Source organism: Erythrolamprus reginae, chromosome 8, assembly GCF_031021105.1.
Source record: "Erythrolamprus reginae isolate rEryReg1 chromosome 8, rEryReg1.hap1, whole genome shotgun sequence".
NCBI classification, from domain to species: Eukaryota; Metazoa; Chordata; class Lepidosauria; order Squamata; family Dipsadidae; genus Erythrolamprus; species Erythrolamprus reginae.
Window position 1 is genome coordinate 14101728 of NC_091957.1, and position 25340 is coordinate 14127067.

Below are 25340 nucleotides of genomic sequence, written 5' to 3' on the forward strand. Positions count from 1 at the left end.
TGGTGCTTGGTTCTCAGAGTTTTCTCCTGACCTCTTTTCCAACTCATTCTCTCTCACACACATATACTTTTAGCTGTTGTCAATAGGAAGAAGTGCCCAAATTATTTATACAAGGTGTCAAGTTCGTAGGTATTGCTGAACAGCAAATCTCTCTGAATGACTTTTAGCAAGGTTTATTGAGCTGAAAGGGAAGGGGGTTAAAAAAATTCAATAATTTCCCATTTTGAAACATATAAATATTATTTTCTTTGACTCCTGCATACTATCTAAATGGAAAGAATATCTCCTTTCAAATAAAATAAACCTTATTAATTCTTCCAATATCACAATGGTGTTAAATCTCATATTTTTACATTTATTCTGGGTGTAAGATGTTCCTTTGTGTTCAACTGTGGCCTCAGAAGGATAATGTAGCACTTGGGTATGAAAATGCAAACCAGCAGACCAGCACTGGAGGCCAGGATGGAGAAGACTTGCACAGCCACCATATATTTCCCTTTGGTGCTCAGGTAGGTGGGCACAAAAGTCACCCAGACACTGCAGAAAACCAGCATGCTGAAGGTGATTAGCTTGGCTTCGTTGAAGGCCCCAGGCAGATTCCTGGCCAGGAAAGCCACCGTGAAGCAGATGGCAGCCAGGAAGCCCATGTAGCTGAGGGTGATGCAGAGCATGACAACAGCCCCTTCATTGCATTGCAGGATGATCTTTCCAGGCTGGGAGTAGAGGTCAGAGTCAGGAAAAGGGGGAGAAACTCCCAGCCAGATGGAGCAGATAACAATTTGGACAGCAGCAGAAGAAAGGATGATGGAGTTTGCCAAGCTCTTCCCCAACCATCTCTTCACCTGGTTTCCTGGTTTTGTGGCCAGGAAAGCCAGCACCACTGTGATGGTTTTGGCTAAGAGGGAAGAAATGGCAACTGAGAAGATGATGCTGAAAACAGTTTGTCGGAGAAGACAGGTGGCTTTCCTTGGTTGACCAATGAAGAGAGAAGGAGACAAGAAACAAAGCAGGAGGGTAACCAGAAAGATGTAGGAGAGGTCCCGGTTGTTGGCTTTGACAAGGGGAGTTTCTCGATATTTAATGAAGATAATTAAAACAAAGTCTGTGATTAAGAACAAGAGTAGGGCAAAAGAGACCAGGATGATGCCCAGAAGTTCTTCATAAGACAGAAAGGTTACAACTTTGGGAATACATTGGACTCTGTCCACATTTGGATATTTATCATCTGGACACTTGGTGCATTTTTCCATATCTGAGAAACCAAAAAGCAACTCTCTTTAATATTCTATCCTTTTATCTTACAAGAAATAACTTATTTGGGTAACAGCTTATACCATGGGCATTTTCCAAGAAGTATTACATTCTGAGTCCTGGCACATGGCAGTTAATATACTGGACTTGGAGGATACCTACCATATCTTGTAACTTGAGGAAACCTGGAATTAAGAACTTACTAACAGTGAGAACCATTAACCAGTGGAACATCTTGCCTCCAGAAGTTATGGTTGCTTCAACATTGGAGGTTTTTAAGAAGAGACTGGGCAGTTACTTGTCTGAAATTATATAAGAACCTAGGTTCTTCTCAAGGGTAGGTTCTAACTTGCCTCGCTGCTGGATCACTTCCTTCCGCACTGCATGGGCGCACTTCATAGATGATTTTTTTAAAAAAAAAAAGGCTGGAACACCCATGCTGAATGCGTAGACAGAAGCATATGGGAGCCCAGTCATAAGCCCTAGCCTGGTGTGGATGAGGGATATGGCCTGCTAGAGAGGAGGCGGGCTGGTGAGGTTGAGGAGGCAATCTCTGGGGGACAAAAGGGTTCGAGCATTATGATCATGACTAGGAGGGGCAGATACGGTGAGAACCAGGGGATAAGCCACTCATGTGGAACAAGGACTCACTGTCTCAGAGCTATTCCTTGGTCTGGCCATCCGTAGTCAACCCAAGTAGCTGATGGTGAGGGGTATCAGAGCTCTGGTCTCAGGCTGCTGTTGCTGAATGCCAAGTCTATTACCAATAAACCCCCTTGATCCAGGATCTACGCCTGGATGAGGGGGCAGACCTGGCATGTATAACTGAAACCTGGCTGGGTCAGGAGAGGGGTGTTTCCCTTTCAGAAATGTGCCCAGATGAATTTCAGGTGCTTCATCAGCCACTACCCCAGGGAAGGGGTGGTGGAGTGGCAATTATAATCCGGAAGACTCTTAGTCCTTGCAGGATCCCTGCTCCCGAGTTTGTTGGTTGTGAATCCCTTTGTGTGAGGTTGGAGTTAGGAGTTCAGGGAGGATTGTTGCTAACATACTTGCCTTCCAGCTGCATTGCAACATCCCTTACTGCACTGCTTGAGGCAGTAGCCAGGCTGACAATGGATTTCCCCAGACTCATGGTGGGCTCCTACCCAGTGGTGGGCTCCTACCTATAGGGCTAATTGCATGCAACTCCACGGCTTTGTGCAGGTAGCAAAATCTTGCATAGGGACACACATGTGTGCATGTTTTGGCATGGAGAGGAAAAAACCTCACTGAAACATGCACACATGTGCATCCCCATGTGAGATTTTGCTACCTGCACAGGTGTGGGAAGCAAAATTGTGCTCAATCCCGCACTCATGCTCCAGAGCCGTGGAGCTGTGTGCAATTAGCCATACTGGTAGGGGCACCCCACTGCATTCATATAAATTGGGTGAAACTACGCTCAATATTCAATGACTGCAAGAAGGATCTTGGAGTCTTTCTGGGCAACCAACTAAATATGAGCCAGCAATGTGCAGCAGCAGCCAAAAAAGCAAATGCAATTCTAAATTGCATTAATAGAGGTATACCATCTAGGACTAGGAAGGTACTAATACCATTTTATAAAGCCTTAATTAGACCACACCTTGAGTACTGCATCCAATTCTTGTCACCACACTACAAAAAAGTCATTGAGACTCTAGAGAAAGTGCAGCGGAGAATAGCCAGGATCTTTTCCCAGTCCCTCCTTCAATTACTTCCTTTTAGATAAGAAATTGTGCAAGTTAACAAAAAAACAACAACAGGAGAGCAAAGCCTCCCATTTTCCTCACTGTGACCCACCTTCCTGAGTGGAGAAGGTCCCCTCTGGACAAGGAACACAATTATAGCAGCAAACTGGCTCTCCTTCTCGAGCCCTCTTGACAAATCCAGGATGACAATTTTCCACACATTGGGACTGAGGCAGAGACTGGGCAGAAAAACAAGGAATGCCAAAGAAAAGATATTAGGACTCTCCATCCATAGAAAACAGAGGTAAAAATGGATGGAGACAAGTAGCCTCTGGTCTTCACTGAAGTAAATATGAAACTTCTGCCTCCTTCTAAACAGATGCAGGAGGTATATCAACTGGCAGATTCTTCATTTAGTTCCTTCCTTTTGCTTTTGGAATTTAACATTACAATAAAGTACCTTTCTATTTACTAAAGTCAGGAGGGATGGAATTGAAAAAAGATTTAAGTATGATGATATATTAATCTTAAACCGGAGAATAAAGTTTACTGTAAAAGATTTAGGAAGCATTTATTCCATTAGATTTTTTAAATATAGAATAAAACTGATGAAGAAAGAAACCTGTCAATTCTTGAAATGACTCTAGCTGAAGCCATAATTTTATCTGCTTTTTTCTTAGTTGCCAGACTTGGGGATGTGGGGAGGTCATGGACTTATGGGAGGTAGAATGTTTTCCTATAGAGTGCCAGACATAACAACAATAAGTGAGAATTATGGCTAACCCAGAGCGCTGTAGCAACAGGAGGAAGCTGCTTAGAAGCTCAGCAGCTGCTTGGTTGCCTATAGTGACATATGACACCGGGGGGGGGATATCTTATCATTTAATATCTATAATTTCATTCTGCCAAAATGTGGGAACTATTCAGAGTTGATCTTACATTTGAATGTGCCAGTATGATGTACCCAAACCCAGAAATTTTGAGAAAGCAATAATCTCATAGTCTGAACTAGTTGGAAGCATTACTCGGAACCAGGACAAAACCTCTGACCAGTAAGATCTTTAAAGGTTTCCATAAAACCTTGAAAGCCACTCGATTTAGGTTCCATCTGTTGAAGAACTGCAATTAAATAACACCAACTGGCATGGAAGGCCAACCACTGGAGACTCTAGGCCAGTAATGGTGAACCTTTTTTTCCTCGGGTGCCAAAATTGTGGGTGTATGTGCTATTGTGCATGTGCAAGGGCCCACACCCATAGTTCAATGCCTGAGGAGGGTGAAAACAGTTCCCCCACCCCCGGAGGTCCTCTGGAAGCCGGAAATGGCCTGTTTCCCAACTTCTGGGGGGCCCAGTAGGCTCGTGCTGTGCCCTTCCCATGCTCCAAAGACTTCTCTGGAGTCGGGGGAGGGTAAAAACACCTTCCCTCATCCCCCCCCCCCCGGAGGCTGTCTGGAAGTCAAAAACATCCTCCCAGAGCTTCTGGATAGCACACACATGCATGTTGGAGCTGAGCTAGAGCAATGGCTCGCGTGCCAGCAGATATTGCTCCACATACCACCTGTGGCACCCGTGCCATAAGTTTGCCATCACTGCTCTAGGCTTTGCCCACTTGAAATGGGTCCACAGGCTTTTTTTGAGAGGCCCAGTGAATTTATCACCGGGTCGACATTTGGAGCGGCGGGGAGGGGCGAGAACACTGATCCCATGCACAGCATGGGAGCACCAAAGGCGCCAGGCAGAATCGCTGCTGGCCCAACATTTCATAGATGGGGAGGGGCGATAATGCAGTATTTATATAGACATGTATATATTAATATTATATATATATATATATTATTAATTAAGCATCCAGGGTAAGTTACATTAGTGACTGTAGTCAATTTATATATTGCATAACATTGTCTTTTTGTAATACAGTATTTGTAATTATTGCCCCCCCGTAAAGATAAGAGAAAGAATTTGGAGCCTCAGGCCACATCTCGTCCCAAGCAAAGAGCTGTATCATCACAAAGGGCTAGGGAGACCAATGGGGCCAAAAAGGCTGCTGGGAATAATAGTGGGAGGAACAAAGGAGATGGTCCCACTAATAATTTGCTTTCTAAGTTACTAGACCACATGGATGCGATGGAAACTTGGATGAGAGCCGGTGGCAACCAAACATCGAGAGGAGGAACCGGACAACCAACCCAGAATGTAGCTGGAGAAGCGGCTGGGACTAGTGGGACACCCTGCGGGGTCAACAGTCGGGCGCCCTGGGAACCAGCAGGAAGGTTAGGGAGGATCCACACAGCCCATGGGTGAGTCCAGCAGCACCACACCAAACACAGACATTGGCACACTCTGCAATAGGGTATGGTCTCAGGGTCACAGCCAGCAGGTACCCCTACTGGGAAAATTAGTCTGGCTGCACGCAGAGCATTAGTACACCGACCCCAACCCTGTCGTTGGAGCCCTGAGCACTGCACAATCAAACACCCTTTCAGGGGGGGAAGCAGAGGCAACACTCTTCTCCTGGGATTACTCACCCACAATGTTTGGGTTTCATCTCCACCCCACGGTGAAGGAGATAATTTGGAGGGGAGAATATGTTGATGTGGTTTCCTTGTTGAACAGGGAGATTGCCAAAAAAGAAAAAGTGGGGGGTACGGAAAAGCAGATAAAGACTAAGGTGGACAGAAGCATTGGCTCTTGGTTATATGGGTTCTTGATGTACTTTTATGTCAGATTAGAGAAGGAGCCTAGCCAGGCCAAAGCCATGCTTAAATACATGGATACGATTGTGAGAACCCATTTCAAATATGATGGCCCGGCCTGGCTTCAATATGATGAAATGTTACGCATGTGAGTGTCAATAGACAAAATGTTGTCATGGGATGGGCAGGTCAACGATTTATGGACCCATGTAACACATTCATGCCCCCCTGCAAGGGTGAGTGCACGGAAAGCAGGGGTTGGACTAGATGACCTACAATGTCCCTTCCATCTCTATTCTGTTCTGTTCTGTTCTGTGCTATTCTATTCTATTCTATTCTATTCTATAGTCCCTTACAGCTCTATTCTGATTGTTTGTTTGTTTGTTTGTTTGTTTGTTTGTTTGGTTGTTTGTTTGTTTGGTTGGTTGGTTGGTTGGTTGGTTGGTTGGTTGGTTGGTTGGTTGGTTGATTGGTTGATTGGTTGATTGGTTGATTGGTTGATTGGTTGATTGGTTGGTTGGTTGGTTGGTTGGTAGATTGATTGATTGATTGATTGATTGATTGATCTACATGACTGGCAGAATATTTGTGTAATGATTTCTCCAATAACTATCCACAGCAGCATATTATGGACCAGTGACATCTTCTCAGTGATCTTCAAGGTGATGCCAATAAACTGTGGATTGCAAGGCCTTTCAGAAGGTGGACCTAAAACAACTCACACTGGGTGTGGCTTTCACATTTGGGTGAAGGCGTGTCATGCTTCATCCTTACCGAGCAAGGAGTTACGCCCATTAGTTGCCCAGGTATGTTGCGTTCAGGGTTTTCCGCCCCATTTAGCTTCCACTGCAGGTCTCATTCTGTAATTCAATAAAGTGACCCATTTTTCACCCAGCTCTTGTGTTTGAGTGTTCATTCCTCGTCCAACGCAAATTATTTTATTTTATTTATTTATTTATTTATTTTAGTCAATCATATATTAAAAAACGGATACAAGTATAAAGAAGATTATGAATACACGAGATAGATTTGGATAAAGGGGGAACAACAGGATAAGGGAGGGTAGGCTCACTGGTGTGCTTATGCACATCCTTTTTAGAAATGGGGTGTGGTCTATAGTATACAACCCAAGGTTAAAGTGTTGGTAATTTGGGGAAGGTTTGGTTAAAGTCTATGGTTAAAGGTTTGGGGCTTTGGAAAACAGAGAGAAGACACCAAAATTTCTCTCACCTTATTAAGTATCTTTAGCTGTGAAAGAGCATCTTGGTTGATATTAAGTCTGTGTCTTTCAAAATATGCCAGAATCTCACTCCTGGCATCCTCCTTGGGGAGAACCAACAAGCTGTCAATTCTCAGATCTGCTTTTATCTCTCCATTTTGGTCGAAGTATAATTTCTTCTTGGAAATATTCCAAAATTCATTCTTCTTCAGAAAGGGATGAAACTAGAGTGGAAACATCCAGAAATGTGCAAAAATTTGGAGGAGAATTTGCAAAAAAAATCCATCAAATTCAAGGAAGGACAAATAACCCAAGGAAGAGATCAAAGGAGCTGCCCTTAGCCTTGAGGAAAGACAAGAAAGAGATCAGTAGGAGTCTGGGAGCCTTTTTTCCAACTGACACAATCTCTTGATTGAGGAGGGGAGGATACAGCCCTCTTCCAATAACTGACACTTGTTACATACAAGCCTAAGATCTGCTCACTATTTTTCCAGAGTGTCAGACATGGAAAAATGAATTCAGTTACAAGAGAGGAGATTTTAGCTGAACAAGAGAGAAAAATATCATAAAAGGATGAGCTGTTTTAGAGCTGAGCCAGTAAAGGAGAGAGGTTCAGTCTCCTCTTCATGGATTATCTGAATACAAAGACCGAGCAATCATTAGTCAGAGAAGCTTTAACTGGGATTCTTGCAGAGAGGAAGGGTTGGGCTGGATGGTCTCTATTGTGTTGGCAATGGTCAGAAATAAAGAACCACAACACACTGTTTAAAAGCTGATCAGAGACAAAATGTATTGGGAAAATGAAATGCAATTCACTGATTACTTTCTAAGGAATTTCAGGCTGGACACTTTCTCTCTAATTAGCTGTAGATATAACTCCTGGGCTTTGAGCCAGAGGGCGATAAATCTAGTCCATGAAGTATTTTTGGCAGCTCGGACAACTCTTGGTTTCAATGAAACTTGTAAAGCATAAAACCCGCATGAAGGAAGAGAATTTGAACTCAGAAAGTCCTCTCAGATCTGATTTTTTTTTAGTGTTTTTTGGCATTTTCTGCCAACCCCCCCTTTCCCTTAGAAAGTCCCCTATATACTGGCAAGGCATGATCAAGTGTCCCATAGATCTATTAATGAAAAGATTCCTTCTTTTTCAGATATTCCTGCCTAGACCAAATTTTTCTGACTCTTGTATCTAACAGGGGGTCCTCCTCCTCTTCTAATCTCCCCTCATCTTCTGACTCACTAAGTCCCATAACTGGGGGTGCTACAGTCTCTGATGGTTCCACAGTCTCTAACTCCCCTTCATTTTCACCCTCAGGCTCAGATAGCAAGAACACTGGCCTGCGATGCCAGTACTCCTCTGCCTGGTCCTTGAAATCCGTGACCAATTGAGCCATACGTGGACCACTCACAACAGTCATAGGGTCACCTTCAAATATATAAAGGTAAAATTTAACAATCAAAAATTCATACATACAGGATTTTATTTGAAAAAAGAATACAGCATTTTCAAATTTGCAGTGTTTAATATCAAAATGCCATGGTATCTAGTCTTTGGAACCATTATTCCCTGAGTAATTAAATTGGCCAGATCTGTTGAGATGGTTCCACTCTTTCTCCTCTGGATTCCTTCTCCAAAATAACTCAGACGAATGGATCCATATTGGGACCTCTTACCTGCCAGGGCTGCAGCCTTGGAAACCCCAACCTCTTTTCATCTCCCTTCCTTCTCCTCATTCTGGAGGAATATGCAGAATTCAAGACATGGACCAGAGTCTTTATGTAACTGCATGCACGGGCAGAATTTCTGACCTCTAACCTGTTTTTTTTCTCCAGGGTCTCCAGTGGGGTTTTCTGGGTGCATCTTCTGCGGTCTTTGACAGAAAAGACAGATTTTGAAACGGTACAGCGAAAATGCTGAACTTGAAACTGATTATCTATAAAGAAATAGGGTCCACAGGAATTATCCTTTGGCCTTTCTTTTAACAGATAGCCAAAGTTTGAAATACTATGGATGTATTTGAGGTGTGCGTTCTTTTTAATTGAATACCCTTTAAAATTTGTGAGGATCCAGACTTTCCCATCAATTTTTCCTGGCAAATGCATAAATGTCAAATGGAAATGATTGATTCTGTCCCAAAGGGAATCATATTCTATGAAGTGAACAAAGACATTGACTTGTCTCCACTTGGAGAGGGCATCCCTGAAGAGGGCTACATGTCCAGTTGTTGAAAATCGTTGTGATATAACCACACAAATTCCATTCCTGACAAGCATAGGAGTGAAAGTCCTCATGAAATTCTCTCCCTTCTCTGTGTCTGAAGCAAAGAGGCCAATCAGGGTCCATCTGAAATGGAGGAGCAGTTGGACAATGGCTGGGTACTGGAACCCTTCTTTGGGATTCATCTGGTGGAAAAAAGGAAATTGAGTTTTATCACTCAAAGACTCTGCAGCTGTTTCCTCATTGATCTGAAAAACAATTATGAATACTGTATTATATTTGGAGTCAGATCAAATAGAACTTAACAATAGCACTTAGACTTATTTACCTCTTTAAATGCTTTTACAGCACTCTCTATGCAGTTTATGGAGTCACCCCATTGCCCCTCCCCTCCAAAAAATCTGGGTCCTCATTTTGCCGACCTCGGAAGGATGGAAGTCTGAGTCAACCTTGAGCCTGATGAGATTTGAACTGCCAAATTGCAGACAGACAGTAGTCAGGAGAAGTAATCTGCAATACTGCACTCTAATCACTGCCCTACTGTGGCTCAAAATAATATATTTTTTAATAAATCCAACCTGGTTCTCATGAATGTATTAGAATAGTGTCATGATTCCAACTGACGAACCCAACTAAGCCAGCACACTTGAGACAATCCTATCTCTTAATGCAAACTTCTATTGAGTACATTATTTTGGCATGTCATGAAAGCAAAACCAACTCTAACTAATTAAGGAATATATTCTCCCTCCCTCCCATTAGTGCAGGTCACACTGTCCAATTAGGTCTCCGGATACTGTTATGGAAAATGTTCAGGTCTGTGTCTAGCACTGGTTGAGATGACCTTGGTTCCCATGGGACTATGTGGTGTTGTCCATTTGGGAATGGCATGCCAAACAGGCCCTTCCTGCCCACTCAGGTTTTAGCAAGCAGAAAGTTGGCTGTGACAGAATAAGCACACTTTGAACTTGACAAATAGTTTGTTAACTAGACTGTTTAAAATATTAAGGGCAGAATATTAGCAAGATTGTATAGGGAAAATGGAAAATACATATCTTAAAAAGGTAGCAGGACTGAAAATAAACTTCAATTCACAGAGGCTAGGGGAAGAGCTCCTGGCTAGGACTCACCTAGTGAAAGAAAGAGTGAAAGGTAGTGATTTGTAGCCATTTTCTATTTCTTGAATTCAAAAAGGTTGGGGAGATAGTCCTGGCTGGGAAGGAGGAGAAAGGTGGGAAAGGGACAATTTCATTTGCAGTTTGAATTCAAACACAGACCATTCAGATTGGGCTGGGGAGGAACTACTGACTGGGAAGGAGAAAAAAGGAGGGGAAAAGCCATTTCCAATTGCACTTTAAAATTCACAGAGGTTAGGGGAAGAGCTCCTGGCTAGGACCCACCTAGTAAGAGAAGGAGGAAAGAAAGGTAGTGATTCTTAGCCATTTTCTATTTTTTGAATTCAAAGATGTTGGGGAGATACTACTGGCTGGGAAGGAGGAGGAAGATGGGAAAGAATCATATAACTATAAACCAAATATATTAATAATACATTCAGGGGTAGTGCACTTGAGACTGTGATTATATTTTCTTTCAAAATGACTGGCTTAGTTCAGTGTAATACTTGTTTTATAGCTGTGTTTTCAAATTTGGATACTGTCCTCTTTGTAAACAAATTACTAGTCTATGTGGACATATAACCTATCTAGCAGCAGAAATCAAGCAGAAATCACATGCAAAATTCAGCCATTCTATTCTAATGAGCCACATTACCAGCCCCCTCTACCACAAAGATTGTGCAGAAGGGCAGCATGGATATCTGTGGGATCTGGCAGGGTAAGAACTGTGAATCACAAACACAATGCTTATGCTGTGTCCAAATATAACAGATATAGTGCCCTGGCTGACCTTAATAGGGACACTAAAGTGACAGGTCAAGGTAGTTGTGATAATGATAACTGAAATAAGGAAGGGATCATGGTCCAAGATGAAGAACCTATCTTGGAAAGTATCAACAATAGAGACCTTCAAATTTCTAGGTTCTATCATATCTCAAGACCTAAAATGGTCACCTAACATCAAAAACATCATCAAGAAAGCACAACAAAGAATGTTCTTTCTGCGTCAGCTCAGGAAGCTCAAACTGCTCAAGGAGCTGCTGATACAGTTCTACAGAGGAATCATTGAGTCTGTCATCTGCACCTCTATAACTGTCTGGTTTGGTGCTGCAACCCAACAGGACCGACACAGACTTCAGAGGACAATCAGAACTGCAGAAAAAGCAATTGCTGCCAACCTGTGTTCCATTGAGGACCTGTATACTGCACGAGTCAAAAAGAGGGCGGGGAAAATATTTACTGACCCCCCACATCCTGGACACAAATTGTTTCAGCTCCTACCCTCAAAACGTCGCTACAGAGCACTGCACACCAAGACAACTAGACACAAGAACAGTTTTTTCCCGAACGCCATCACTATACTAACCAAATAATTCCCTCAACACTGTCAGACTTTCTACTAAATCTGTACTTCTATTCTACTAGTTTTTCTCATCATTCCTATCACCCATTTCCTCCCATGTTGACTGTATGACTGTAACTTGTTGCTTATATCCTAAGATTTTTATTAATACTGTATTGCTTCTTCATTGCTTATTTGACCCCTATGACAATCATTTTGTACCACATGATTCTTGACAAATGTATATTTTATTTTATGTATGCTGAGAGCATATGCACCAAGACAAATTCCTTGTGTGTCCAATCACACTTGGCCAATAAAAATTCTATTCTATTCTTTTCTATAAAGTGTGAATCACCTATTACACATCAGTCACACAAGAGCAACAAGGTATCCAAAAAGAGAAGCCACCTTCTGGTTGGTTATTCAATTGTAAGGGATGTAAATTTAGGAAGGACAATGAGGTTTTGAAAGAGGTTAGATGCCTGCCAGGTGCTACTGCCAACAGAGAAAAGAATGCCAGTAAGGACTGTGATGTTGATGCTATTATACATCTTGGCACAAACGATCTGTCCCTAAAAGATGTACTCTCTGTGCAGAATGACTTCCGGAGCTTGGGGTATGAACTTAATATAGGTTGTAGGCTTATCTTATAAGAGGTATTACCAGTATACAAGGAACAAAAAAGGAAAGGGCAATGTGTAGCAAAGTTTAATGTATGGCTAAAAGAGTGCTGTAAATGGGAAGGCTTTGGCTTTATTAGTCATGATGTCTGCAGCTGGTCCAATGAAAGACTGTACAAAAGAGATGGTTTGCATCCATCAAAGAAAGGGACTGAACTGCTTTGTATTAAATTCACAGATTTCCTGGATAAACATTTAAACTGAACAGTAGGGTCAGAAAATTAATTGATACAGATCATTTTGGTCCCCAACAATCTAAAATTAATAGAGTTAAGAGTGCACACAACAAAGATAAGGGTAAGTTTATCAGCCTAGCTTTCAAACAAAGCAAAGCATTTAATAGAGAGTGCCGTACCACATGCACTAATCAAACAGGTGGCAAGAAAGATGGGGCAATCAAGCACAAGACAGGTTATGTAGACAGTAAACAAAGGGTCAACCAAAATTGACTTAAATGTCTATACACCAATGCACAGAGTATGAGGAATAAAGAGGGTGAATTAGAAATTCAAGTAAATGAGGAAAGATATGATACACCGTAGTTGCCATTACAGAAACTTGGTGGGATGAAACTGACAAATGTCTACTTTTTGGGTAACAAAGTTGTCTGCTGGGTTTGTTAGGAACCAGTTGGATCTTCCACTTGGTGCAGGGTTTGTCTCCCAGTTGATGTCAGGGTAGTTAAAATGATGTGCTTCCTACATACCTTGGTTAGCTGACTAGCAAAAAGTTCATCTACTACCTCTGTTTGTTTGGGTGGCCTATACTATAGACCTATGGCAATGTCATTTCCCCCACCCCTTTTAATGTTGACCCAAATACAGCTATAGGGATTTAAATTATTTAAAAGAAACAGACCAAATAATAGAGGAGGTGGAGTTGCACTATATATAAGAAATAACTACACCTCTACAGAAATAGAGCGCAACAGTAATGGAAATCATCTTGAATGCATTTGGGTCAACATTAAAGGGGGTGGGGGAAATGACATTGCCATAGGTCTATAGTTTAGGCCACCCAACCAAACAGAGGTAGTAGATTAACTTTTTGCTAGTCAGCTAACCAAGGTATGTAGGAAGCACATCATTTTAACTACCCTGACATCAACTGGGAGACAAACCCTGCACCAAGTGGAAGATCCAACTGGTTCCTAACAAACCTAGCAGACAACTTTGTTACCCAAAAAGTAGACAAGGGGATCAGCCACATTAGTCTTAATTCTCATTAACAGAGATAGAATTATAGAAGTTGTTGAAGCTACAGGAACCTTGGGGGCAAGTGATCACACAATATTATTTTTATTATTATATTTATTAGATTTGTATGCCGCCCCTCTCCGGATATTGGAAATCAACATTATGCAAACACAAACAATAGAACAAAGTCAAACTAGAGTCTTGGACTTTAAGAGAGCTAATTTCAATAAACTCAGAGAGAACTTGGGAAAGATTCTATGGATGAGAATCCTCAAGGGGAAAACAAGAAACTTGGGAAATTCTGAAAAGTGAGATTATAAAAGCCCAGACTAGTTCAATACCAATGAAGAAGAAAAATAATAGGTCACAAAAGAAACCAGCATGGCTGCACAGAAAACTCTCTGACAAATTGAAAGACAAAAAGGACAAGTATAAAATGTGGAAAGAAGGGGAAATAACTAAGGCAGAATACCAGCAAATAGCCCAAGCCTGTAAAGGTGAACTGAGGAAAGCTAAAGCTCACAATGAACAAAGGCTTGCAACAAGAATAAAAAGTAACAAAAAAACCCTTCTTCCAACATATTAAAAACAAGAAAAAAGTGAAGGAAACAGTTGGTCCATTGCAGGTAGAAAAGGGCAAGAAGGTGACAAGCAGCAGGGAGAAAGCAGAGCTACTCAATACATTTTTTGCATCTGTCTTTACACAATGGGAAAAAACAGCTCAACCTATCAAAAACAGCTTCACAAAAAACATACTAGGAACACAAGTTAAACTAGGGAAGAAAATGGTAAGGGAACACCTGTCCACCCTAGACAAATTCAAATCACCAGGACCAGATGGATTACACCCCAAGGTTCTGAAGGAACTGGCAGACGAGATCTCAGAACCATTGAAATATATCTTTCAAAGATCCTGGAGCACTGGGGGATTGCCAGAGGACTGGAAAAGAGCTGATGTAGTTCCCATCTTCAAGAAAAGAAAAAAAAACAGATCCAGGAAACTCCATACCTATCAGCCTGATTTCAATATCAGGGAAGATTTTGGAAAAGATAATCAAGCAACAAGTCAATGAAGCAAACAAAGTAATAACCAAAAGCCCCCACAGGTTTATCAAGAACAGATCGTGCCAGACTAATCTTATAGCATTATTTGACAAAGTGACAAAATCAGTGGACCAGGGGAATGCTGTGGTTTACTTGGACTTTAGTAAGGCTTTTGACAAAGTAGACGATAACCTACTATTAAATAAACTAGAAAAATGTGGGATGGACAGCAACACCTCCAGATGGATTCAAAATTGGCTAGCTAACCACACTCAGTGTGTAGTGCTCAATGGAACTACATCCACATGGAGATATGTATGCAATAGAGTAGGCCCAGGTTTTAGGCCCAGTACTCTTCAACATCTTCATCAATGACTTGGACAAGGGGATAGATGGGGAACTTATCAGATTTGCAGATGACAACCAAACTGGCAGGAATAGCCAACAGTCCAGAAGATAGGTGCAAAATACAGAAGGACTTTGACAAACTTGAACAATGGGCGCTATTTAACAAAATGAAATTCAATGGTGAAAAAAGTAAGGGTCTACATTTAGGCAAGAAAAACAAAATGCACAGGTACAATGCTGTTGTGGTTCTGTCTGGGGCCCCTCCGGGAAGGGCTGATCTTCTGTCGGTTTCTGGCTCAGAGGGGGAGGATGAGGAACAGGAGGGGCAGGCAGACGAGGAGGTGGAATCACAGGCAGAGGAAGAGGGGGAACAGCCAGAGTCCCCCCAGAGGGAGCTCTCCCCAGCAAGCAGCCTGGATTCCTTAGAGGAAAATGCACAAGCCATAATAGATCTGCGACAGAGAAGAGCTACACAGAGAAGGGAACAATTAGTTAGGTACTTTCAGCATTAAAGAGGCAACAGCTGAGTTTGGGTGTGGTGCTCTCTGGAAAGGATAAAAGGCAGACCCACCCTTCCTGGCTTGTGGAGTATTATCTTTGGGAGTCTTGGGACCTGGCTGTGAACTTTGCCGTCTTGGAATCCTGGTTTGTGACTTGGAGTACTGAAACCTTGGGAGAAAAAGGTGGGGGTCTTATGCTCTACAGTGGTGGGTGTGCCAGCAAGAAGCTTGCTGTATTGTCTGGACATCAGGACTCTGCTGAAAATTCTTATAGTCTGTCTGTTAGGAAGAACAGATTGTTCTCTGTGTTTATTTTTCCAGTTATAAAATACTTTTGCTTTTACCAGAGTGCCTGGCTGTTTTTTCCAGTTGGTGTTGAGGTCTCGGGGGGAACCCAGACAGAACAGTATAATACTCCACCAACCACCAGACACCTGGTGCTCATTTTGGAGGGGTGGTTTGGTTGTTTCTTTTTCTTGCTCTCTGCTGCTGGTTCCTTGTTGGACATTTTTTGCTTTTCGGCTTCCTGTTTTTGACTGCCACCATGGATGTTTCTGCAGCTGACATGCAGGCTGTCTTTGCAGAGTTGCGAGGGGACATTGCTCAGTTGACCCAGACAGTCCTGCTATTACAACGCCAAGTGGAGGTTTTGTCCCAGGCGGCCCCACCCCAGGCGGCACCTGTGGTACCTCCTCCAGCACCTTTGCCCAGAAGGAAATGTTTTGTGGCGATGCCGGAAAAGTTCTGGGGGGACTGGCGGCTGTTTTCTGTGTTCCAGAGCCAGGTGCAGCTTTTTATCAACGCCCAGATGATGTACTTCCCAGGGGATGACCACAAGGTGGCGTTTCTGTGCAGTTTGTTGGCTGGCCCTGCAGCGTCGTGGGTGGCACCTTACCTGGTCCGGGATGACCCGCTACTCCAGAACTACGATGCTTTCTGTGACCTGCTGCGTCACCAGTTTGCGGACCCGGTGCAGGAGCAGACAGCCACGCGGGCGCTGAAGCAACTACGCCAGGGTTCGCGCCCCCTGGCGGACTACATGGCTGACTTTCGGTCTCTGGCCGGGCAAGTCCAGTGGAATGAGGCTGCCCTGATCGAGGCCTTTCAGGACGGACTATCAGACACTATGTTGGATGAACTGGTGCATGAGGTAATGCCCGGTACGTTGGACACTTTGGAGCAGCATTGCTTGGCAATAGAGGCCAGGCTGTTGGCCAGGGAAGTCCGTCGAGCGGGACGGTCCAACCCCCGTGCGTCAGGCGTCCCGTCGACACCTGTTCCGCGGCGGGGGTTGTCGACCATAGGCACCCCGGCTCCGGTCCCTGCGCCCCGACGTTTTTCACCAGCGCTTCCTCCACGCCTGATGGATCGTGTTGCCGCCGGGGAGCCGATGGACGTGAGTTACGCACGTCCCCGACAGACCCCGGAGGAACGAGGGCGTCGGCGGGCAGCTGGGTTGTGCTTCTATTGCGGGGCCCCGGGACATTTTGCTGTCGTTTGTCCCCACAAGAGGCGGAGCACGGTGGCTGCTGTCATTCCCGTACCCTCCAGTTCTCCCGTGCTTCCCATGGCGTCCCCTGTGCAGTTCCAGGAGACAACCCCTTGTGTCCCCGTCCCTGTCATGAACTCTCCGATGGCGGGGCCTTCGTCTGGATGTCCTCCGTCGCCGGAACGATCGGGAAACGAGGGGGGCCCGGCTTGGTGGCAACACTAGGTCGGGCGGGGATCCCACTTTCTTCTGACTCCACGACTCCTGACTCCGGACCGTTTCGACACCTGACGCTTGCGGTGACTCTGCATATCGTGCAACGGACTCGGACTTATCCAGCGTTGGCCCTCGTGGATTCGGGGGCGACGACGAATTTCTTGGACGAAGCCTTTGCTCAACGTCATTCCTTGCCCCTTTGTCCTGTCACCCCGCCATTAACTGTGGAGACCATTGACGGGCGGGTCTTGCTGGCTGGTCCCATCCGTTTCCAGACCCTGCCGGTGCGGATGTGCATCGGAACTCATGAGGAGGCCCTACAGTTTTATGTTACCAAGGGGCTTCATTTTCCCCTCGTGTTGGGGTTGTCTGGGCTGCGCGCACATGACCCGCATATGGTGTGGTCCCAGAACCTGGTCACATTCTCCAGTTTGCAGTGCGTGGATCATCACCGACATGTATGCGCAGCCCATGGCCCAGTAGTTCCCGCGATCCAGTTACCCCGTTGCCTCGAGGAGTTCGCCGATGTGTTCAATGAGAAAGAGGCGGATCGGCTACCACCGCATCGGACGTATGACTGTGCCATCGACCTGCTCCCTGACGCCAAGCTCCCGGCTGGTTGTTTGTACTCCATGTCCGAGCCGGAGCTTGTGGCTCTCAAGGAGTTTGTGGAGAAGAATTTGGCCAAGGGATTTATTCGGCCATCCAAGTCCCCTTTGTCTGCCCCTGTTTTGTTCGTGAAGAAGAAAATGGGTGATCTTCGCCTCTGTTGTGACTATTGGCGCCTGAACGCCATCACGGTGCGTAATAGGTACCCCTTGCCCTTGATCCCTGAACTCATGGACCGGTTGCGGACGGCAAAGGTGTTCACCAAAATTGATTTGCGCAGTGCGTACAATTTGGTCCGGATGCGGGCCGGGGATGAGTGGAAGACAGCGTTCGGCACGCGTTACGGCCACTTTGAATACACAGTGATGCCATTTGGCCTCACCAACGCCCCGGCCGTGTTTCAACATCTGATGAACGACGTGTTCCGGGACATGTTGGATCAGTTCGTGGTGATTTACCTTGATGACATTTTAGTGTATTCCCCGAACCATGCCATGCATTTGGACCATTTGCGCCGGGTCCTGCTCCGGTTGCGGGAGCAGCAGTTGTATGCCAAGCTGGAGAAGTGCCAATTCTTCCAGGCTACCATCGAATTCCTTGGGCACATTTTGTCTCCAGGTGGCATTTCCATGGACCCGGGCAAAGTGGCTGCACTTCAGTCTTGGCAACCTCCACAACGGGTGAAAGACGTACAACGTCTTTTGGGGTTTGCAAACTATTATTGGGCTTTTGTTCCGGGATATGCCAAGTTAACCACGCCCTTGACTCGGTTGTTACAAAAACAAGTCCCGTTTGGTTGGGGGGAGGTGGAACAGCGGGCTTTTGAGGCCCTGAAAGCGGCGTTCATGGCGGAACCGCTTCTGCGCCATCCTCATCCCGCTCGGCCATTTGTGTTAGAGACAGACGCCTCGGATGTAGCGGTTGGCGCAGTGCTCCTTCAAGCCCATCGTCCCGGTGACATCCTGTTCCCGTGTGCTTACTTTTCCCGCAAATTGTCTCCCTCAGAAAGGAATTATACGATTTGGGAGAAGGAACTCTTAGCGGTGAAGGCCGCCTTTGAGCACTGGCGGCATTATCTGGAGGGGGCCCGTCACCAGATTGAAGTACGGATGGATCACCGGAACCTCGAGTACCTGCAGACGGCGCGGAAATTAAACCAGAGACAGATCCGTTGGTCCTTCTTTTTCGCGTGGTTCGATTTCCGCATCAGGTACACGCCCAGCGCCCAGAACCCTCGAGCGGACGCCTTGTCGCGCAAGTCGGAGTACACGCACCCGAAGGAGCCGGCTCCTCTGCAGACGGTTCTACCCCCTGCAGCTTTGGCTGCCACTCAGGACCCAGTGGACTTGCGTCGCCGTTTACGGGAGGCGCAGCGGGAGGATGGGTTTGTAGCGCAGAGAGTGCGGGAGTTAACACCCAATTCCCCCTGGACATTTCAAGACGGTCTGCTTCGGTACCGGGGGCAGCTGTATGTTCCCGCTGGCCCAGTGAGGGGGTTGATTATGACCCAGTGTCATGACTGTCCAGTGGCGGGGCATTTTGGCCTGTTCAAAACATTGGAGCTGGTCACTCGGACATTCTGGTGGCCACGCATCCAAGATGATGTGCGTTCCTATGTGGCCACCTGTGTCCGGTGTCGTACGGCCAAGGGGGTGACTGGAGCCCCACCAGGATTACTGCAACCTTTGCCCACGCCTGAGAGACCCTGGGGTGCCGTGTCCATTGACTTTGTAACCCATTTGCCTTCTTCAGCTCGTTTCACGGTAGTCATGGTGGTGATGGACATGCTCACCAAGATGGTTCATTTTGTCCCTTGCACTAGGGTGCCCACTGCTCAACTCACGGCCCAAATGTTTATCAGCCACGTGTTTAGGTTACATGGGCTTCCGGATCGGGTGGTTTCTGACAGGGGAACACAATTCACAGCCCGGTTCTGGCAGGAATTGATGTCGGCTCTGAACGTGTCTGTGTGCCTCGCATCGACGCAGCACCCCCAGACCGATGGAGGCACAGAAAAGGTCATAGGGATACTGGAACAATACCTGAGGTGTGTCGTGGCGGATCGCCAGACTGATTGGTCCAGGTTCCTCCCTGTAGCGGAGTTCGCTTTCAACAACTCCCGCCACTCATCGACCCGGCTCACGCCCTTTTTCGCCAATTATGGCTTCTACCCTCGCTTCTTTCCCTTGACCCTCCTAGATTCCCCGGTGCCTGCTGCTGAGGACTTTCTCTCGGAGCTGCAGGCGGTCCACGAAATGGTGAAGAGGTACCTAAATAAAGCCAAGGAGGACTACAAGAGGGTGGCTGACCGCTCCAGACGGGATGTGCCCCCCTTGGTGGTGGGGGATCAGGTGTGGCTGTCCACAAAATACATAGCCTCTGAATTACCCCGACACAAATTAGATCCCCGGTTCCTGGGTCCTTTTCCCATTGAGCGGGTGATCAATCCGGGGGCCTACTGGTTCACCCTGCCGGCCAACTTGCGGGTTCACCCTGTGTTTCACCGTTCGCTGTTAGTCCCTGTCCCTCCCGATTGTCCGCTCCGTCCCAATGTTCCCGTGTTTCCTGCCCCGTGTGTTCGTGACCACCTTCCTGAAGCTATGGTACATGACATTTTGGATTCCCGTTGGGTGGACGGTTGCTTCCAGTACAAGGTGCAATGGGTGGAGGGGGACCCTGATGATTGCTCCTGGGTGGAAGCGGCGTTGTTGGATGCTCCCGACCTTATTCGGGATTTTCACGCCCAGTTCCCTCAGAAACCACGTCCTCTCCGCTGGCAGGTGGGGAGGGGCCTTCCGCGGGGGGATGGTGTTGTGGTTCCGTCTGGGGCCCCTCCGGGAAGGGCTGATCTTCTGTCGGTTTCTGGCTCAGAGGGGGAGGATGAGGAACAGGAGGGGCAGGCAGACGAGGAGGTGGAATCACAGGCAGAGGAAGAGGGGGAACAGCCAGAGTCCCCCCAGAGGGAGCTCTCCCCAGCAAGCAGCCTGGATTCCTTAGAGGAAAATGCACAAGCCATAATAGATCTGCGACAGAGAAGAGATACACAGAGAAGGGAACAATTAGTTAGGTACTTTCAGCATTAAAGAGGCAACAGCTGAGTTTGGGTGTGGTGCTCTCTGGAAAGGATAAAAGGCAGACCCACCCTTCCTGGCTTGTGGAGTATTATCTTTGGGAGTCTTGGGACCTGGCTGTGAACTTTGCCGTCTTGGAATCCTGGTTTGTGACTTGGAGTACTGAAACCTTGGGAGAAAAAGGTGGGGGTCTTATGCTCTACAGTGGTGGGTGTGCCAGCAAGAAGCTTGCTGTATTGTCTGGACATCAGGACTCTGCTGAAAATTCTTATAGTCTGTCTGTTAGGAAGAACAGATTGTTCTCTGTGTTTATTTTTCCAGTTATAAAATACTTTTGCTTTTACCAGAGTGTCTGGCTGTTTTTTCCAGTTGGTGTTGAGGTCTCGGGGGGAACCCAGACAGAACAAATGCAATGGTACATTGCTCAACAGTAGTATCTGTGAGAGGGATCTTGGAGTCCTAGTGGACAATCATTTAAATATGAGCCAGCAGTGTGCAGGAGCTGCCAAAAAAGCCAATACAATTCTAGGCTGCATTAACAGAGGGATAGAATCAAGATCACATGAAGTGTTAATACCTCTTTTTAATTTTTTTAAAATTTTCATACTTTTCACCCTTAACCCTCCCCCTCCCTTCCCTCAGTTTTTCATTATTTATAGTCCCAGCCATGTCAGAGTTGTAGACAATTTCTTCTTTATGTCTTCATTGGCCTTATCCCTTTCCACCCATGCAAAATAAAGTTTCCATTTTTTTTCTTATCCTTTCAGCTTTTTCATCCCATGAACAGTTCAGTGAGATAATATGAGTTATTTCCATTTGTACTTGTTCAAATATATAATCATTCAATCATTTTAGTGTCCATTTAAAGTGTTAATGCCTCTTTATAACACTTGAAATATTGCATTCAGTTTTGGCAGCCATAATGTAAAAAGGATATTGAGACTCCTCAAGCAATGGGTGGAAACTAAACAAGGAGAGAAGAAACTTAGAAGTAAGGAGAAATTGCCTCCAGAAGTTGTGAATGCCCCAACACTGGACGTTTTTAAGCAGGTGTTGGACAACCATCTGTCTGAAATAGTGTAGGGTTTTCTGTCTAAGCAGGGGGTTGGACTAGAAGACTTCCAAAGTCCCTTCCAACTCTGTTGCTATTATTATTTTAATCCTAAAATTATAATTAAAGGGAAATTTGGCAGAAAAAAATGGATTTTCAAATAGTTAAGAAAGTGAAATATTTAGGAATATATTTAACAGCAAGATGTGCAACAATAAAAGAAAACAATTATATAAAATTACTTAAGCCAATAAAATTAGATTTGGAAAAATGGAAAAACCTAAATTGCTCAATGTTAGGAAGGTGTGCCTTGAATATCCTACCAAAACTGCTTTTCCTTTTCCAAACAGTATTTATAAAAATTGAAAAGAAATTCTTTGATGATTTCACAAATTGAGTTTGAATTTTATTTGGCCAGAGAAATGTGAGAATATTGAGAGAGAGCTAATTTGCATATTGGTATGTCAATCAATTGTGGCAGTTGGAAGATGGAAATCTTGGGATTCCTATGCTGACTGTTGGTGAATCTGCATCATAGAGAGCAGATGTATAAAGAAATATAGTTATACTGTCAAGGTATTTATTTGTGTAAATATGAAACCAGTTCAATGAGAAAAGAAAAAAAAAAGCATAAGTTTTATATTGGAGTAATTGTATTGTGTAATCAAATATACATTGTATCACAGTTCTTCAAAGAAGAGACTCTGCTGGATGAAGTGAAGAACATCACTTACAACCATAAATCACATAGAAATCCAACAAGAATCTAAAGAAAGTAGAGGATTTGGGCTACCAGACTGGTTTATCTATTACAAATCATATGAAATAACATCATTAAAAGAATGGACAACCTTCAGACACAAAAGACTGTTATATTTAGAAGGATATGACTTACAATTAGGATAGCACACCCTCCTATGGTATGAGTAAAGCAAAATCCATAGATACTTTCAAAATCATTATATAAGAAACTCACCAATATCTGTATGGGAAAAAATAAAATCTAAAATATACTTTGAAAATTCCAGAATGGAAGCCAGATTTAATATCCAAAAATATCCAAATCTGGTGAAATTTGAAAAAAAAAAAGTGACATACAAATATATTTTGGACATGGAAGGAAAATTAAAATTGAAGCTAAAGCTTGAAGACCAGAGCATAAAACTATCATGGTGGCCGCAATTCCAAATACAATCTAGATATGATATAAATATGAAAAATTATGGCTTTTATAAATGACAACACCTTTTGATAAGACACTATAGAAAACTAATTAAGGTATATAACTTCTTATTAAATTTAAAAATGGTGATGAACAAATAAAAGATAAAATGGTAATATGGGGAAAAATTGGTTATAACAGAGTTAGAAAAAGGCAAAATTTACAGGAAAGAAAGTCTAGGTTAACAATGGCAACTTCTTATAATGAAAATGGATATAAAGTGTTTTATAGACGACATCTACCACCTGCTAGGTTAGCGAAAATGTTTAAAAATATGTCTAGCAAATGTTGGAAATCCAATGAAATAATGGGCACATTTTATCGTTTGTTATGGACTTGTGTTAAAACTACAAAATTTGGGGCAAAAATACACAGATGGATAGAAAAGATAATAGTAAATTTTACATGTAAATTTTAAACCTAAATTGTTTTTATTAGGGATGATATCAGAAAAAAAAATGATAGGAAAAGTATATATTTAATATTACATGTCTTAGCACCAGCAAAGATTATTTTCGCACAATATTGGAAAAATGAAGAAATACCACAAGAGAAGAGATCATTACAAAAATAGTAGATTGTGCAGACATGGATAGACTTACATTGAAAATCACATAGGAAGAAGACACAGAATGTTATCAAAAATGGAGCTTACCAATAGTTGGGAGAAAGAGGGTGGAGCATAAGAAGGGAATTAGTATTGTTAAGCATCCTAAATACCCAGACAACATGATGCTTATTAAGCACTAAGAAATATATTAAATAAAAAATTAATAACATTTATTTTAAAAAATAAGATATTACTGTATCAATACTGTACTGAAACACCCCTATAATTTATCGTAGTTACATTAACACATGCAAATACCAACTGAAGTATTCTATTCCAATAAAGGGCGTATTATAATTTTTGAGGTTTGCTACATCTTTTTCTGCTTCTTTTGTAGAGGAATCTTTTTAGCTTCTCCAGTTGTACAAGAAACAGGGAGACCTCAGTTATAATGGGATCATGGCATAGGTTTCAGCTACAATATCTGCAATCTATAATTGCTAAGAGTCCTTTTTTTGCATTTTTTTAGATAGATGGAATGCTATCATTGCCAACTTCAATCCCACGATAGGGCAGGCATTCTTTATATGTGAAAATCAAGGTGCCAAGAGAGGCCACAACAACTAGGGATAATTTTTGAACAGTTAAATAGTTGGTAGAATGTCTTCTCCATGGAATGTATTGCTTACATTTCAGGCCTTTTTTGATTAATCTCAACATGAACATAATGGGATAAAACATTGACATTTTTGCTAATATGGAGAAAAGCAGCTCTTGAATTCCATGGAGAAGACATGAGTTGGTGGTGATGGGTGAGCATCTATTGCTCACCCACCACCACCACCCACTCCTTTTTACCAGATGGAGAAAAATGTACACAAACCTGTGGGACTTTGTAGGTGCCCACTAACGTTGACAGCTGAATGGAGATGTCCCTTTTAGCTGCATCAAGAAGTGCCAGAAGGTTGTCCTTCCTTCCACAGCCATAGTTGGGAACATTGACTTCTCCAGTAGAGAGCATGTCCAGAAAGGCATCTGAAGTGCCAAGTGTGCTCCAATAGTTGTCATGGATGTTGTAGCCAAGTGTGAGATTGTGCAGGAGCTGGGAATTCTTGTTGATTACTTGTATGTTGAAAATTAATTTTAAGCCATATGAAAAAGCATAAACATCCCTATTGTAAAAAAGTGCTATTATAATCAACAGCAACAACAAATGCTTTTTAAATATATAATCCTCCACATACCTGCTGAGCCTTAAGCCAACATTGGTCCAAAACCAGTGATCAGTTACAAAAATATGTAATATGAATTGGCTGAAGAAGGGCAACTACAACTGGTTCAACCACTACTTTAAATAAAATTAATTATTCAAGGGATAAATTAAAGGTTGAACTGAGAGGGGAAAGTAATTTGATTCCTTTGCAACTTTTTTTCAGACCCCTTTTTGGATTTGAGTGTTTTTCACAAACCCAGGCAAAAGAGAGAAGCCACAGAAATCAAAATCATTAGACATATCCCCCAATATAAGGGGGGAAATGGGGGAAAATGGAGGGAGTTCAACTCCATTACCTTGAATGACTTACAAATCATGGAAAACAACCTGAATAGAAGGAGCCACATTGAAAAGCAACTTTATATGCAATGTTTCATTTCCAGTGATGACTATATTAATGAGATGGTCTCCTGGGCTGTAAAAGCTCCATGGTTTATTTCCATCCCGGTGCTTGAAATTCAGTGGGCATTTCATTCTCAGCTTCCCAGAGACTGGATTGGACATCAGCAGCATCAGAAGCAGAAGCAGGAGGTCCAT

General features: G+C 43.8%; 1 protein-coding gene across 1 annotated transcript; it reads right to left on the reverse strand.

Moving 5' to 3' along the window:
• Positions 1-341: 341 nt before the first annotated feature.
• On the reverse strand, positions 342-25340 carry LOC139171412 (vomeronasal type-2 receptor 26-like). Its single transcript, XM_070759637.1, has 6 exons — positions 25114-25340; positions 24414-24702; positions 8551-9342; positions 6888-7100; positions 3076-3202; positions 342-1252 (listed from the first exon to the last, which is right to left on the reverse strand). Exons 1-6 carry the CDS (start codon positions 25338-25340, stop codon positions 342-344), a joined length of 2559 nt encoding a protein of 852 aa, XP_070615738.1.

Bases quoted from the DNA above. Each gene is read 5' to 3' on its own strand.
- LOC139171412 (XM_070759637.1), bottom strand. From the start codon at position 25,340: ATGGACCTCCTGCTTCTGCTTCTGATGCTGCTGATGTCCAATCCAGTC. The intron at 7,101-8,550 runs GTAAGAGGTCCC...TTTCCACTCTAG, and splicing joins CAAGGCTGCAGCCCTGGCAG to TTTCATCCCTTTCTGAAGAA. The intron at 1,253-3,075 runs GTGGGTCACAGT...TTGGTTTCTCAG, and splicing joins GACCTTCTCCACTCAGGAAG to ATATGGAAAAATGCACCAAG.